Here is a 15432-nt window from a genome sequence, read left to right as displayed (position 1 = left end):
CTGACACTCACACTTCGCCTGCCGCCTCTCCAGCTCTCTGCACCCCTCTCTTGGCCGCCCAGCGATGGAATCAGCCCACAGATATCAGGGGATTGGGTCGCCTTCCTTCCTGCCCTGCTTCACCCTATGCCTGGCATACATATGGTGCCTGGGGATGCACAGCCTGTCCTCAGGCCCCCAGCTTGCCCTGCGGCTCCATTTCTGGGGCACACGGCAGGGAAGCAAGTACGTAGAGCGGAGGGGAGTAGGCTGGGGCGTCAAGAGATCAAGCTAAATCCTGCTCCAGTTTTAAGAAAGGAACTGGTGAATAGGGCCTGAGACGTGGGGCTCAGATGACAGCACTGCGGTGGGAAGCACTTTCCCCTCAAGGCCGCTCCGGGAGGTAGTGGGGGGCGGTTCTGTTCAGGGGCAAGAGTGGGACTGTGGCCAGAGCTGCCAGTGAGTCAGGGGGCTTGACGCTGGCTCCGCGTGTGTGTCTGTGTGTGTGTGTGTGTCTGTGTGTGTGTCTGTGTGTGTCTGAGTGGGGGGTGGGTGGGAGAGCAGGAAGGAGATTGTCTGCTTTGCTGGGAGAGTGGGGGGTTTTGTTCTGAGTCAGACACTGGAGGCAGCTCCTGGCTTCCGTGTGCAGAGCAGACATGGCCCGAGGAGGGGGTCCCAGTGGCAACACCTGCCTGCTCTCTCTTACAGGAACGCATCTTCCTGACCCTCTCCAATTACATCTTCACCGCGGTCTTTCTGGCTGAGATGACAGTGAAGGTGATGTGGGGTCGGCGTTGGTTTGGAGCCATCTGGCGCTCGGTGGGGGTGGAGAGCCTGGGTCACCAATGGAGGGCAGGGCTGGGGACTGACTGCAGGGAGGTGGCAGTGCCGGTGACGCACGGGCGTCCTCAGGTGGTGGCGCTGGGCTGGTGCTTCGGGGAGCAGGCCTACCTGCGCAGCAGCTGGAACGTGCTGGATGGGCTGCTGGTGCTCATCTCCATCATCGACATCCTGGTGTCCATGGTCTCCGACAGCGGCACCAAGATCCTGGGCATGCTGAGGGTGCTGCGGCTGCTGCGAACCCTGCGCCCGCTCAGGTGCCCTGGGCAGGCACACCCCCACGGCCAGCACCCCACCTGCCCCTGCTTCCTGCCTGTGACCCCACAGGGAGCCCTGTCCCCCACTCCAGACACCGCTTCTCACTGGGTTTAACTGCGGCCCCAGCAGTCTCCCTCCACGGGCACCCCCCTCAGTGACCCCCGCCACGTGACACACTCCTGCAGGGCACAGTACAAGTGGCCATAGGCAGGACCTCACATCCTTCAGCTGCAGCTCTCCCTCGGGTGGTACCCTCAGGGGTGACACTTGGCCCTCCCCGTGAAGTGACAGACTTTGTTTCCTGCTTTCCCCCTCTTCCCACCCCGCCCCCCATCCCAGGGACTACCCACCAGGTAACACTTGTAGCCGGGGATCTCACCAATAAGGCAGTCACCCCGACCCCCACCCAGAGTCGGGAATTCCGTGGGTGGGGACGTGAACGGGGTGGATACTGACTGCCCAGCGCGGGTTTTCCTGGCTGTGATGATCCACCTCCCACCCCTTCCGCCCCTGCCTGCCCTCTATGTGCTCCGCACACGTTTATCTCCCCATCCCCACAACACACTGCGTCCCTGGGTTGAATCAGCACCCCAGCCCCGTCAGGTAATCCTCTGACATCCTGGCAGTGGAGGTGGAGGTCTCGGGGTGGGGCGGGGGGTGTCTATACTGTGAGCCCAGAGTGTCAACCTCTTCCCTGCACTAGAGCCCAGGATGGGGGGGGAGTGGCAAGCTAGGGCACGGGGCCGGGAGCCCCTCTCACACTCCCCCCTCCGCAGGGTGATCAGCCGGGCGCAGGGGCTGAAGCTGGTGGTGGAGACGCTGATGTCCTCGCTGAAGCCCATCGGCAACATCGTGGTCATCTGCTGTGCCTTCTTCATCATTTTTGGCATCCTGGGGGTGCAGGTTTGTGGGGGTCTGGGGCCAGCTGTCAGCAGAACCCTGAGGACTTGGCCTTCCTCTTGGCCCCGGGATGCTGCGGCTCCAGGGGCTGCCGCCGCCTTTATCCCAGAAAAGCATAAATAGGGGTGCTTCCCTCGAAGCCCGAGGCCTCAGGCCCCTTTGCCTCCTGGGCATTCTGGAGAAAACTGGGAGCCTGGAAGAGGCCACCAAGGGGAGAGGGCCTCGGGCTCTGGCCAGTGCCCACGCAGGCTACCGCTCTGCCCTCTCACGCGCCACTCCAAGCGCAGGCGCTGGCCTCGGCCCACAGTCTGCTCAGGGATCCCCTCCCTTCCTTCCCTGCTGGAGCGGGTGGGCTGCAGGCCAGGCCTGGGGATCCAGGGCCCAGGCAGCTGGGCCAGGTTAGCAGCGAGCTGGCAGGCAGGCGGGTGCAGACCCCAGACGAGGCAGGAAGTGGGGGCTGCCGGGGAAACTTGGCCTCTGTCCCAGGGAGGGAACTTGGCTTTGGAGGAAAAAGAAAGGGAGCTGCCTGCAGGATTCAGCCGGCGCGTCCGGGAGCCAGGGGAGCCCCTCCGTCCCGCTCTCCCGGAGCACCCCGCCTCGCCCCAGGCTCCAGATGTTTCAGCTGCAGCGTAGATGGCTGCTGTTGGGCCAGAGGGAGCTCCTGGGTGGCTACCCCCATCCCTATCCCTTCCTTTGGCTTCTTGGGGTATCCACTCTGCCCTGGGGACGGGGTATTCTTGTGTTTCCTCGAATTCTCTGGCTCTAGAGACCAGTCTGGTGTACGTTTGCCAGGGCTGCGTGGTGCCTCTCTGCGCACCCGGTGCCCCTTCCCCTTCCCTTACTTTTGGCCTACTTAGGCCCCCTGGTCCTCCTGTCCCTCAAATCCCTTCCCCACAGTCATAGCCTGGTCTGTTCTGGAGCGAGGGTGAGATTTCCAGCTGGAAAGACCTGAGCTCGAGCCCCCTTTCCACCACCTACTGGTTGTATGACCTTAATGAGTGAATTTACTTCTCTGAGCCTCAGTTTTCCTCATCTGTTAAGTGGGGTCCATAATACCTAGCCCACCCCCACCATTAATCCAGATCCCTCGGCCCTCCCCTAGAGTGTCTGACTCACTGGGTTTGGGGTGGTCCTGAGAATTTGTATTTTTGAGCACATTCCCAGATGATGCTGATGCTGCTGGTCCAGGGACCCCACTTGGAGAATGACGGGCCTCCCCCTCTGTAGAAAGTGAATGGCCGTTCCCCTCCTTCCACCCTTTCCCAGTGCCCTCCCCAAGGACCTTTCCTTCCTCTCCAAGGCCTCTGCTCCAAGGAGCCCCGAGAAAGGGGTGCCTGCAGGGGAGGCTCCTGTCAGTGTTTCTCTGACTTGACCGAGCACCTGGCCCTCACCCAGGGCGTGCCCAGAGCTCTTAAGCCCCAGGGCTGGTCTGGGCTTCCTGTGCTCACAGCTCACTTCTCTCTGTCTCCGGGTATGTGTGTGTTCAGCTCTTCAAAGGGAAGTTCTTCGTGTGCCAGGGCGAGGACACCAGGAACATCACTAACAAGTCTGACTGTGCTGAGGCCAGTTACCGGTGGGTCCGGCACAAGTACAACTTTGACAACCTCGGCCAGGTGAGCCCCAGGCTCCAAGGTGGAGGTGGGAGTGGTGGCAGGAGTCTGGGGAGGACACAAGTCCATGCAGGGCAACTGGCCCGCCTCTGTTTCATCAGCTAGTGAATGGGTCCTAATGGGATCTCCTTGGAGGGGAGTAGTGAGGGTACAGTGAGATGACGTGTGTATTTGTCTAGCACGGTGCAAGGTGCAGGCATATCGTCAAGGTGATTCTTTTTCTCACTCCACATTCACAGAAACAGAAATGTAGAAAATGAAATAGCTCGCTCAGTTTTGCTGGTTTATTTCCCTGCCCCACCCTGGTTTTGGTTTCTGGGTTTCCAGGACTCTGGGGTCCCTTGCTCTACCTGGCTGAGGTCATCTCCCACGGCTCTTCTGGCTTCATAGCGGCCAAGGAGCCTTGGGAAAGAGAGCTCTCCCGGGGCCTGGAGTGTGACTCTGAAGGCCTAGGGTCCCCCGAGCTACTGCCAGGAGGTGCTTTGGGTGGAAGTGGTGGGTGGCTTGGCCACGCATCCTAGGTTTCAAGTGGTCCTTTCCTCCCCCACCCCCCGCAGGCCCTGATGTCCCTGTTCGTGCTGGCCTCTAAGGACGGCTGGGTGGATATCATGTATGATGGGCTGGATGCTGTCGGTGTGGACCAGCAGGTAGGGCTGAGGTGGGCAGGATCCATCTTTGCGCTCAGGTCACTCACCATGGGCCAACTCCAGGTGTGGTGGGCGCAGGCTTGGACAGAAAGACAGCGAGGCAGGTTGGAAAAACGCCATCCAAGAGGCATCACCTCTTACCGCAGAGGCTGTAACTGGTGGCCTGCAGGCAAGTCCGGTCATGCTTTATTGGCTTGCAACATATTTAAAATTTTTTGAATTAGTGGTAAGCAGTTAAAAATTGACCAATTTTACATGAAAATCTGGATTTGGGCGTGCTCGGGAGAAGTCCAAAGATCTGGAAACACTGGGCTTGAATTCCTGAAAGGCAGGAGTCAGCTGAATCAAAGAAGCAGCTGCCCCTTTTGGATAGAACATCCACTCTCTATATTTTGCCACAGTCCCCACCTTTCCCTACTGCCTAACACCAAACCCACACCATTCCTTGACCTCACCCGCTGGGTCTGCGTAACTGAGTGTGCAGGCCCTGTCTTAAGGAGCGCAGGCTGTAGGGCAGCACCTGTGACCCTTACCCTTGGGCTAATGTCTCCACTTTGTCCTTCCTGCTGCCCCCCAGCCCATCATGAACCACAACCCCTGGATGCTGCTGTACTTCATCTCGTTCCTGCTCATCGTGGCCTTCTTTGTCCTGAACATGTTCGTGGGCGTGGTGGTGGAGAACTTCCACAAGTGTCGGCAGCACCAGGAGGAGGAGGAGGCCCGGCGGCGGGAGGAGAAGCGTCTACGGAGATTGGAGAAAAAGAGAAGGAGTAAGGAGAAGCAGATGGCTGGTCGGTAGTCTTTCCACATCTCTCTGAGTCGTACTTGACCTTGGCCTTGCGACTGTAGGGGGCTAGGGGCTAGGGGCTAGGGGCTAGGGGCTAGGGGCTGGGGCTGGGGCAGGGAGAAGATGCTCCCACCCCCTCCCCTCCCCCTTCCCCTCGAGAGCATGTCAGCCTCTAGAGCCTGCATGATGCAGACCAGTTCAGCCCTGTGAGGGCAGGGGAGCTACCCCTCGGCGGGGCTCCCGGTCTCAGCGTTGTGCTCCCCAGACGACGCCAGGTGGGAGGTGATGCACGGTCCCTCCCAGCTCGACTCGGAGAGGAGCCTCATGGGATGAAAATCCTGCTGCATTGCCCCGTGCCAGTGCCCATTGACCCCAGGCTTGGCCCAAGTGCCAGCCTTGCCTGCCCCAGTGTTGGCGAGCAAGCATCTTCAGCCTGTGGCTACCCAGTGTCTGTAGCTGCTGGGCAAGACCTCAGCAGAACCTACAGATGGACCGTGGCGTGAGCAAACCCCAGACCCCTCCTTCCTCCCTATCTCCAGCAAAACTCCCTGGCTTCCTGACTGTCCTTCTTTTTTTGCCAAGCGGTACAAAAAGACTCCCTCAGCTCAGGGAAGGTCTGAGGTCACAGGAACTCTAAGGTCATGACGCTCTGGACTTAGACCCTTCAGCCCCTCACCTTCGAGCTCCAACATCTCTTGCCATTGGCCGGGTGAGGCCCCCGCCCCCTCCCTCCTTACACTCTCATGCCAATGGGCGGGCCGAGGCTAAGTGAAAGACACCCAGATTCCAGGGAGGACGCGAGGGGTGACAGGCGTGCGGGCCCTGTTGTCTCCCCGTGCGTCTGCAGATGTGTCTGCACTTGGCTCCCCTCCCCGTCTGCAGGACTCCTGCCTGTCTGTCTGGTACTCGACAATCTGTGTGACTCTCTCTCAGTCACTGCCCACGTCTCTCTAAGTGTCTTTATGTGTGGGTTTCTCAAGGCCTTTGTGTGTCTGCCTCTGTTTGGTCTGTGGGTTTCCCCTCCTCTCTCTACCCTTTCACAACCGTCTTTCTTATGCCGATAAGATCCATGAGGTGCTCTGAGTTTTCCCTTTGGTTTGTTGAAATGTGAGTACTACCGAGAGGGTCGGGGGCTGCGGTGCCCCCCTCAGCCCCTGGCTCTATCTCCTGCTACCTGTGAGGGCACCTGGAGCGAGGGGAGGGCTGTAGGGGGTTGTGGGGGAGGCTGGGTGGCACAGAGCCCACGCTCCCTGTGAGAGGCGGGGCTGCTCCAGCGGACGGGGCGGGGACACTGGCCTCTGGGCAGCAGATCTGGGCTAGGGGCCCCATCTTGGCTCCCTGTGGACGGCTGAGGCTGAGCAGGCGCACTGCCCCCAGCAGCCATGCTCCCACGCCGCCCCTCCTTGCAGTCTGCCCTCTCAGCAGGACATCTGCAGATGGAACTCTGTTGGCAGGAGGCACCCGTGGCCCTGCCTGACCAGCTGGCTCCCCTTCCGGGGTCTGCAGGCTTCTCAGGTGCTGCTGAGGCCGCAGCGCGGGTAGGAGTGGAGATCTGTTCTGAGGACAGGCTTCCTCCCCTCCCCATGCCTCCGACTCCCTGCCCCTGTGACCCTGATGAGCTGGCCGAATGGCTCAGCTTCCTCAAGTGCCCCGTGCCCGAGTTTGGGGCTGGCACTCGGGACAAGCCACCCTTGCTCAGCATGCCCTATTCACAGGAAGAGTGAGGGTCAGAGCCCAGGGGGAGCAAGCTGCTGAGGGGGCCCTGCCCAGCCCACCTGGTCCGGCCAGTGACCGATGTCGTGTTTCGTTCTTTTAGATCTAATGCTGGACGATGTAATTGCTTCCGGCAGCTCAGCCAGCGCGGCGCCAGGTACTGCGTCTGGGGTTGCGGGTTCCAGGGTGTGGCCCGGGCAGTCGGGCCGCCTCGTGCGCGCCGGCAGCCTCTTAGCTCCCTCTCCATGGCTCACTGATTCCGTCCTCTCAGGGTGAGGGCCAAGGGTCCCCGGGGTGCCGGGCTCCATGGCACCCCATAGGCCTGTGCTAGCTGGACAGGAGGTGAGGGCCTTAGCGCACCCCTCCATCCAGCTTCGCTTGGTGGACCCTCCTTGTCTGGCCAGGCTTCCAAGGCCTGAGCCCCCAGCCCCCTGCCGCCTCCTCCCAGGTCACACTGTTCGATTAGTAGAGCGGCAAACTCTCCTGCCTCCTTTTGTCTGAAGGGGATACTTTGATCCAAGCGAGCAGGGTAAGAGGAGCAGAGAGGGAGAGGATTTGTTTTAAAGATGTAACGATGAATAATTGAACGGACTCATTAATAGTCAAGTAATTGCAGTGGCCACGTCATCGCTACGAACAGCAGGACTTAGGAATCAAAGGCCTGAGTTAGCCACAAGCTTCTCCCCCAAAAGCCAAAGATTTGGGAGTGAGCTGGGTCATTCTCTTTGAGAGCCGTGTCCCTGGGAAGGCCCTCCTGGTTCTGCCTGCCCTCCCCTGGTCCTTTGGCCCCTGCTCTCCCAACACAGCCCCCAGACAGAGGTTCAGAGGTCTTGAGAATCTGTGACAGAGTTGTGGGGCCTCGTGACACCCTCTGATGTCTCCACCCAGCGGTTCCCAACCTGTTCATCCCCATGGGCCCCCCTTGTCATCTCCTCCGACAGACCCCACATTTTAAAAGACGGTCTTTGAAGTTGAGAGCACTTCAGTAATGACTTTGTTTCACTGTTTTTACTCATCAACGGCACGTCTAATTGCTAATCAGAGCTTCTGAGCTGCAGAAGCTTTCGCACTGAACGATGACAAAGAAAGACCATTTTGCCATTAAATTAGCTTGTGGGGTCTTAGCACAGGCATATGATTTCTTTTAAGCTTTTAGAAATATTGAGAAGAACCTAAGGACCCCCACGTGGCTGCCTCCTCAGGCTGCTGAGGGATTGGGACTCCAGGCTGGGAACCCTGGGCTGTACCTTTCTCCACTTTTCTGCATTCTCCCAGGAGCCTGACTCCAGCAGACGCTGCCCCGTGGGTGCTGGGCTGCCTGATCAAAGGGGACCCCCTGAGCTGCCATTTGAGAGGTCACCCCTGAGGCCCTGGGTGGGTCGATATCTCCTGTCCCCACGGTGCTGAGCTACAATGTCTGGCATTGAGAGACCGTCTGTGGGCTCAGGAGGCTCCAGCTGCTTTGTGTCTGCATTGCCTGGGCCCCACGTCTCAGAGTCAGGCTGTACTGTGAGTCCCTGATGTGTTAGGGAATGAGAGGAGGGTGAGGGGACGTGGCCTCCAGCTTTTCCCTTACGGGTTCACCTGGTCTGTAGGCCGACGTGTCTACACATACACACTCGTGCCAAAATACCACAGGGCTGGCCCACAGAGGCTTCTCCCCCAAGAATCAACACGTGCAGATTCCCATGGCCCCCGAGACCGTCCCCTGACATACCCACTTAATGCTATACACTCTCTTTACTCTCACGCTGCACACCGCCCCCCCCCCCCCTTCTGGGGATATTCTGCCATGCTCCTGTTGGCACAGGCAGGTAGTACACTGGTTACAACAGTGTCTTACCCTTCCAGCTGGTAATGAAGACTCAGAGACCCCAAACAAGGTCTCAAATCACCCCATATCCCTCTTTCCCAAACCTCATGTTCTGTGTGGTCCACACTAGAGCTTTTCAAATTTCACCGTGCCTAAGAATCACCCAGAGGACATCTTACAACACAGATTGCCCACTGAGCCCCACCTTAGAGATTCTCACAGAGTGGTCCAGGGTAGGACCTGAGCGTCTGCATCTCCAATCAGCTCGCAGGGGCTGGCGATGATAGTGCCTCAGTCTCCCCAACGGTGTGATGGGGATGAAGTCACACCCTCTAGTCTGGGGCTGCTGGAATCAAACACATGCACCACAGCTCCCTGCCAGCGCCACTCCCGCCCTGTGCTGCCCCCAGCAGAAGCAGAGCAGCCAGATCCCAGGGAAAGACAGAAGGGAGGAGTCTCTGAGTATCAGGAAAATGGTCCTGGCCAGACACCTGGGTCCAGCCCAGCTTCCAGGCGGCAGGAGAGACCGGGGCTGCCGCGCAAGCAAGGCAGCCCCACGTGATCCCTCAGCCTCCAGCACCAGCTCTCCTCCCCGCGGCCTCCTGTGGCACCTACCTCCACTCACCCTCTCTCCTTCCATCAGGGCCCACTGATCAGGCCTGGCTATAGCAGCTGAATGTGGCCTCTGTCATGGGGGCCTGTGGCCCTGGGAGCGACCCCTGCCTTCCTCCTAACCCCACCACCTTCCTTTGCGAACCCTCTGCCCTGGCTGTGCCTCGTGCTCCCGGGGACCCCTACTAACTCACGGTGCCTGTGGTTCTCACGCGCAGCCTTGCACCCCCTGCTGCACCTCTCCTCTGTTCCCGCCCCTGACTGGGGGCTGGGCAGTCCTAGGGGTGCCGTTCTCCCCACTGTCTGACTCTGGTATTTTCTCCATCTAAGGCAGCTCATGCTGGTAGGAGGCAGGGAGATGGGGCCAGGGCTGCTGACATGCCAGCGACCACTGGTCAAGGCCCCCCCTGGGCTACAGCTGGAGCTGTCAGAGCAGCACACCCACCCAAGGCTCCTCCCAGGGGTTCTCCATTTCTTCTCTGAGCCCAGGTGCTTGCCTGTAGAACCGAGGTCCGGGAGCAAAAGGAGAGTGGCATCATCCAGAGCCCAACAACAAGAGCCTTTGGGCACACTCTTCGAGGGCACCCTCCGGGCCAAAGCCCCAAGGCTTTGTGTCTAAACCCACCTGGCAGCCGGTGAGGGGCTGGGGCTGGGAGTTCAGGTCCTGGCTCCGTTGCTGCCTCACAGTGTACAGATAACTCACTTTTGGATGGGCCTCCTTCTCTCCCTCTGTAAAACAAAGGGTTTGGCCGAGGAGCTGCTTATCAGGTCGGCCCTGGTACTCCTTGGACCTGTGCTCTAAGGGGGGGATGTCTGGCAGCCTGGGCACCTGCTGGTCTGGGGCCCAGGCCGAGGGTGGAAGGGCTCTGTACAGACCTCAAGGGCCTGGGGCCGGTCGCTGTGAACAGATGCCCCGCTTCAGTCGTCCTGCCCCCACCTTCCCTCTGGGCCTCCACCCGTTCCTCAGACTCCTAGAGCAAGGCCAGGAGGTGGTGACAGCAGCTCCATCTGGCCTGGGGCTGCCAACACAGTCAGACTGGGCTGACAGGGGAGGCGGGGACTCTCCCAACCTCTCCTCTGCATTGTCTCAGCTAATAATGGGGCTAATAAGGAGCCACTTTTTCTAACCTAATTGTATTCAAACATTTTAGTTAATTCTCCATTCCTATTTTAGCATAATGGGATTGGGTGCTTTCGGCACTTATGGAGATTAATGCAGAGAAGGAGTTCCAGCTGCCAAGGCAACGCTGGGCGACTAGCGCCCTCTGGTTCTGTGGGTACTGAAGGAAGGAAGGAAGGAAGAGGCTGGCTCGCCCAGTCACCCTCCACGATAGCATCGCTGTGTGGATGACCTGTGGCCTCATGTTGTCCCCTGATCCCAGCCGCTCCACCCCCATTCTCCTGGGGGCCGGGAGGGCTGCCTGAGCAAGCAAAGCCACAGTTGGCTGGCCCACCTCTGGAAACAAAAATACGGCCCAGGGCACCGGCTGGTGCCCCAGAACACTTGGGGCTTTCTGCCTCTTGGTTATCCACACCTCAAGGCTGATGCTGGTGCGTGGCATCTGGTGAGGCTGGACGGGCAGCTCTTGGGTACTCTTCTTCCTTTGGCCTTTGGTGGGGGCCCACCCAGGCCGCTCCCTGCCTCAGTTTACCTCTCTGTTAGTAGTCCTGCATGGGAAAGGGCAGTTATAACCAAGCTGGCCTGAGCCCAAAGCTTCCTGCCGCCCCTGGCACAGTCCTCAGAGGCTGCAGCCCTGGCTCGCTGGCTTCCGCCCTAGACCTCCTGAGGGGGAAGGGCTGTCTGGGACCTGAGGCTGCCCCAAGCCTCCCCACGGGGTGCCTCTTCTTTCTTTGTGGCTGCCTGGGGACCCAATCTGTCAGCTGCCTCTGATGACATGTATCCCCAGCTTGGCATGGCCTTTCCTCACACGTGGAGGAAGGGCCCCCTGCAATCTCCTGCCCCCAGATTCATTCTGCCTGCTTAGTAGGTCGACCTTCCGGCACCATGATTTTTATAACTAAGTGGCTCACTAATTACAAGAGAAATATGATGCCTCTGACAGATCTCAGACAGTGCTTCCAGCCCAGCCTGCAGGGGAAGCTGCCCTGGCCCCCAGGAGCAGGCTGGGCGCAGCCTCATTAGAAACTGGGTGAGCCCTTCAGGTGCGACAGAGCAGAGCCCTGTGGCCGCCCCTCCGCCCTCCCCCACATGAGGGTTCAGGAGGCCCAGACCCTGCCCCCGCCCCCGCCCCCGGAGGCCCTCTCAGTGGGTTGGTGCAGCCAGCCAACAAGACGTCCAGTTTCCAATGTCCGGTTTTGTCTCCAAATCCCAGCTCTGTGTAACCTCCACTGCTCCCCTCGAGAGGCTGAGCTTGGTGGGGGCGCAAGAGCCTTCACCTCCCCGTGGATGGAGCTTTTCCTCTGAGCCCAATAAGACCCGTTGTTTTTCCTCTACTGATCTGGCCCTGCTGCAGGACATCGAGTCGAGGGTGTTACAAGGGGCTGCTGGATTTTGGAGGCTGCCTCGGGAAGGGGGCTCACCTGGTGTCTAATGTGGGTGGGGAGCTCTGCATGTCCTGACCCCGTCTTTGCCCACCTGCAGCCAGTAGAACAAGTGCTTGGAGGGGTGACCCTGAGAGAGCTGCCCCTGCCCCAAAGGGCGGTGCGTGGAGGATGAGGATGCTGATGACGCTGGAATGTTTCTGGCATTAGAGGCTGGTGGCTGTGAGGGACTGTGGGTGGAGGGGACGCAGGGGGCAGGGCCCGATGGCTGCTCTGTTCCCCCCTCCCTGCCCCGCTGCCCCACCAGAGGCCCAGTGCAAACCCTACTACTCGGACTACTCCCGCTTCCGGCTCCTCGTCCACCACCTGTGTACCAGCCACTACCTGGATCTCTTCATCACGGGTGTCATTGGGCTGAACGTGGTCACTATGGCCATGGAGCACTACCAGCAGCCCCAGGTAGGAGCGAGTGACTGGCCATCTGGACCCCACCTCCAGCCATGAGCCTGCCAGGTGAATCTAACCCAGCCTGAGCCAGAGCACCTCCGGCGAGTGCTGGGTGCCCTAGAGGGGGTCCTCTTGTACCCCTTGCAGTGACCCTCTGAAGATCGGTCTCATCTTGGTTTTACAGATGAGGACACTGAGGCTCAGAGAGGTTAGTTGACTCGATCAAGGTCACACAGCTAGGAAGTAGAGGACGTGGTTTCTTCACCCAGTAGATACTTACTGAGTGTCTTAAATGTACTGGACCTTTGAGGGTAAAGAAGGCAGACCAGTGCCTGCCCTTCTGGAGTTTAAATTCTCGTGAACATCCAGCTCCAAACCTCACCTGTGATCTTGCCACCTCTCAAATAAGCCTCCGTCAGCTGCCTTCCACGTCTCAGTTTTCCCATCTGTAAAATAGGGACATTGAATTGATAATGCAAAAGGCCCCTTCCAGTTCTAGCATTCTGTGCCTTCCAGCACATTCTCATGTGATCTCCTCACTGACCCTCAAGGAGAGAGATCCTTCAACACGAAGTTTGGGTCGTGCATGTGAATGAGAACCCTACTCTACCCTAGAGTGGTGGCCAGTGGTCAGCCATCACGGTGGGAAGAGGTGAAAGGCCCCCTTAGACTCACCCTGTCTCCCAGATCTGGGAGGAGTGATAGAGGGGTCAGGGCAGGCATCGTCCCTGGGCCTTAAGAGACCCTGCATCTTGCCTCCATCCCCGCCAGATCCTGGACGAGGCTCTGAAGATCTGCAACTACATCTTCACTGTCATCTTCGTCTTGGAGTCAGTTTTCAAACTGGTGGCCTTTGGCTTTCGACGGTTCTTCCAGGACAGGTAACAGAGAGGGGGGGAGAGCAGGGGAGTGGGCGGAAGGATGTGTTCTCCTGGGGAGATGCCCCGGAGGGTCTAGTGCCTGAAGGCCTTTCCTGACTCCGGAGGGTCAGACTCCACTCCAGGATCTACCCAGGGCTGATGGTGGGCTGGGGGTGGGGATACACCCAGGGCCTGGGAGATGGAAGGGAAGGGAGGGAGCTTGGCAAGGCAGAGCCTGCAGACACTGACAGCTGAAAACCAGTGTGGCTTAGACTGGAGCCAGACTGCCTGGACAGATCTGAATCCTGGCTCCATCACTTAGAAGCGGGTAACTTTGGGTAAGTTACTTAATCGCTCTCTGTTTCCTCATCCGTAGAATGGGATATAATAGCTGTATCTACCTCATAGAGTGGTGAAGATTGTGAGTTCCTATTTGTAAAGTCTTTCAAATAGTGCTTGGCACAGAGCAAATACCATATTAATGCTAGATAAAAAAGCAAATGCATAAAAACGAAAAGCAGAGGCCCTCGAGCTAAAGTCCTAGCCCTACCTGTGCCACCAACTGGCTGTGTGACTGTAGATAAACCACCGCTTCTCTGCAGGATGGAAAGGCTGGACAGGCTGACCTCCACTCTCCTTTCCGTGGCTGAGAATCTGCCACTCGTGTTGCCACAACTGCCCCCTCCTCTGCAGTGCCCCCCTCAGGGAGCTGTGTCCTGGGCTTTCAGGTGGAACCAGCTGGACCTGGCCATTGTGCTGCTGTCTATCATGGGCATCACGCTGGAGGAGATCGAGGTCAACGCCTCACTGCCCATCAACCCCACCATCATCCGCATCATGAGGGTGTTGCGTATTGCCCGAGGTCAGTGCCCGGCTGCCTGCCCACCATGGCCACCCTCCCAGGGTGACCTGCCCAGGGGGAGACGGCAGGGGTCAGCTCTGACTGGCTAGGGACGAGGTGGGTGTGGGTTCCGTGAGCCTTTCTTCCAGCCTCTGCCAAAAGGAAAAGCTGGGGGCCGGGCCGAGGGTGGGGGTGAAGCCATGGCAGCCTGGCCCTGGCTCCACCAGCTGTGTGACCTGGGACCCAGAGGGGCCAGCTCACGACATTGTCCTGTCCTGCAGTGCTAAAGCTGCTGAAGATGGCTGTGGGCATGCGGGCGCTGCTGGACACAGTGATGCAGGCCCTGCCCCAGGTAGCTGGGAGGTGGGGGTGGGTGGGAAGGGTCCTCTCGGGAAGGAGAGGGTGCTCTCCAAAGGGGAGGGGGCTCAGGGAAGCTGGCTGGGAGATCCAGTGGCACCTTTTCCATTTCTTTTCCTCTTTTCCAGGTGGGGAACCTGGGACTTCTCTTCATGTTGTTGTTTTTCATCTTTGCAGCTCTGGGCGTGGAGCTCTTTGGAGACTTGGGTGAGTTGGGGTAGGGAGGGCAGAGGAGCCCGGGCTGGAGACGCAGGGGCTCCGGGACTAACTCGGGCCTCTCTCCCTCTCCCTTCTCCTCCAGAGTGTGACGAGACACACCCCTGTGAGGGCCTGGGCCGCCATGCCACCTTTCGGAACTTTGGCATGGCCTTCTTGACCCTCTTCCGAGTCTCCACGGGTGACAACTGGAATGGCATTATGAAGGTGAGAGCCCACCGCAGCGAGGTCCCTCCCAGGGCTGGCTCGGGCCCCAAGGCGACAGCCCCACTTCTGGGCTCAAGAGGAACTGGATGTGAATGAAAGCATGTGACCTTCCGTCCCCCAGGCCGGAGCACTCTGGAACGCCCTCCCCCCAGGACATGCTCTGACCCACACTTCCCAGGACAGTGTCTAGCGCTCTTCCGCCCCCAGGACACGTCACTCCCTCCTCCGGCCCTTCCTTCTCCCCCGGCAAAGCTCCGTGACACCAGAGACCTGATTTCCCAGGATGGCTCTGTCCGCTGTGCTCACCACCTCACCTCTCTACCCCGCCTCCCCAGGACACCCTCCGGGACTGTGACCAGGAGTCCACCTGCTACAACACGGTCATCTCTCCCATCTACTTCGTGTCCTTCGTGCTGACAGCCCAGTTTGTGCTGGTCAACGTGGTGATTGCCGTGCTGATGAAGCACCTGGAGGAGAGCAACAAGGAGGCCAAGGAGGAGGCCGAACTGGAGGCTGAGCTGGAGCTGGAGATGAAGACGCTCAGCCCACAGGCCCCCTCGCCACCGGGCAGCCCCTTCCTCTGGCCTGGGGTCGAGGGCCCCGACAGCCCTGGCAGCCCCAAGCCTGGGGCCCCACACGCCGCAGCCCATGCTGAAGCAGTCTCCCACTTCTCCCTGGAGCACCCCATGGTGAGCAAACACCCCCTTCGCCTCAAGGGCGTGTGGGACGGAGACCGGTGGCGTGGGTGCTCAGCGGCTCGGTGGTTGGGTGGTGTACAGGGAGCGGGAGGCAAGCCGACCCTGGGGCTCGTCCTGAGTCGTCTGACCCCCCTGCCTGCACGTG

The 15432-nt window shown here is 59.5% G+C and overlaps 1 protein-coding gene across 30 annotated transcripts in view; it reads left to right on the top strand.

Moving 5' to 3' along the window:
• The window catches only part of CACNA1G (calcium voltage-gated channel subunit alpha1 G), a gene marked incomplete at its 5' end in the record, with an annotated part of 62674 nt that overhangs the window by 39113 nt on the left and 8129 nt on the right, over nucleotides 1-15432 (top strand). For 8 of the 30 annotated variants that reach the window (XM_079725902.1, XM_079725888.1, XM_079725907.1 and 5 more), the window contains 13 exons: nucleotides 688-756; nucleotides 892-1076; nucleotides 1854-1980; nucleotides 3465-3590; nucleotides 4145-4234; nucleotides 4812-5025; nucleotides 11969-12120; nucleotides 12880-12989; nucleotides 13697-13830; nucleotides 14091-14161; nucleotides 14295-14373; nucleotides 14468-14589; nucleotides 14925-15278. In XM_079725902.1, coding sequence (XP_079582028.1) covers nucleotides 688-756; nucleotides 892-1076; nucleotides 1854-1980; nucleotides 3465-3590; nucleotides 4145-4234; nucleotides 4812-5025; nucleotides 11969-12120; nucleotides 12880-12989; nucleotides 13697-13830; nucleotides 14091-14161; nucleotides 14295-14373; nucleotides 14468-14589; nucleotides 14925-15278 — 1833 coding nt within the window. Of the gene's footprint in view, nucleotides 1-687; nucleotides 757-891; nucleotides 1077-1853; nucleotides 1981-3464; nucleotides 3591-4144; nucleotides 4235-4811; nucleotides 5026-6837; nucleotides 6892-11968; nucleotides 12121-12879; nucleotides 12990-13696; nucleotides 13831-14090; nucleotides 14162-14294; nucleotides 14374-14467; nucleotides 14590-14924; nucleotides 15279-15432 lie in introns of all 30 variants that reach the window. The other 22 variants (XM_079725894.1, XM_079725886.1, XM_079725906.1 and 19 more) reach the window with 11 other exon arrangements.

The sequence above is a fragment of the Hyperoodon ampullatus genome, assembly GCF_949752795.1.
Source record: "Hyperoodon ampullatus genome assembly, chromosome: 19".
NCBI classification, from domain to species: Eukaryota; Metazoa; Chordata; class Mammalia; order Artiodactyla; family Ziphiidae; genus Hyperoodon; species Hyperoodon ampullatus.
This window is presented reverse-complemented; position numbering and strand designations above follow the sequence as displayed.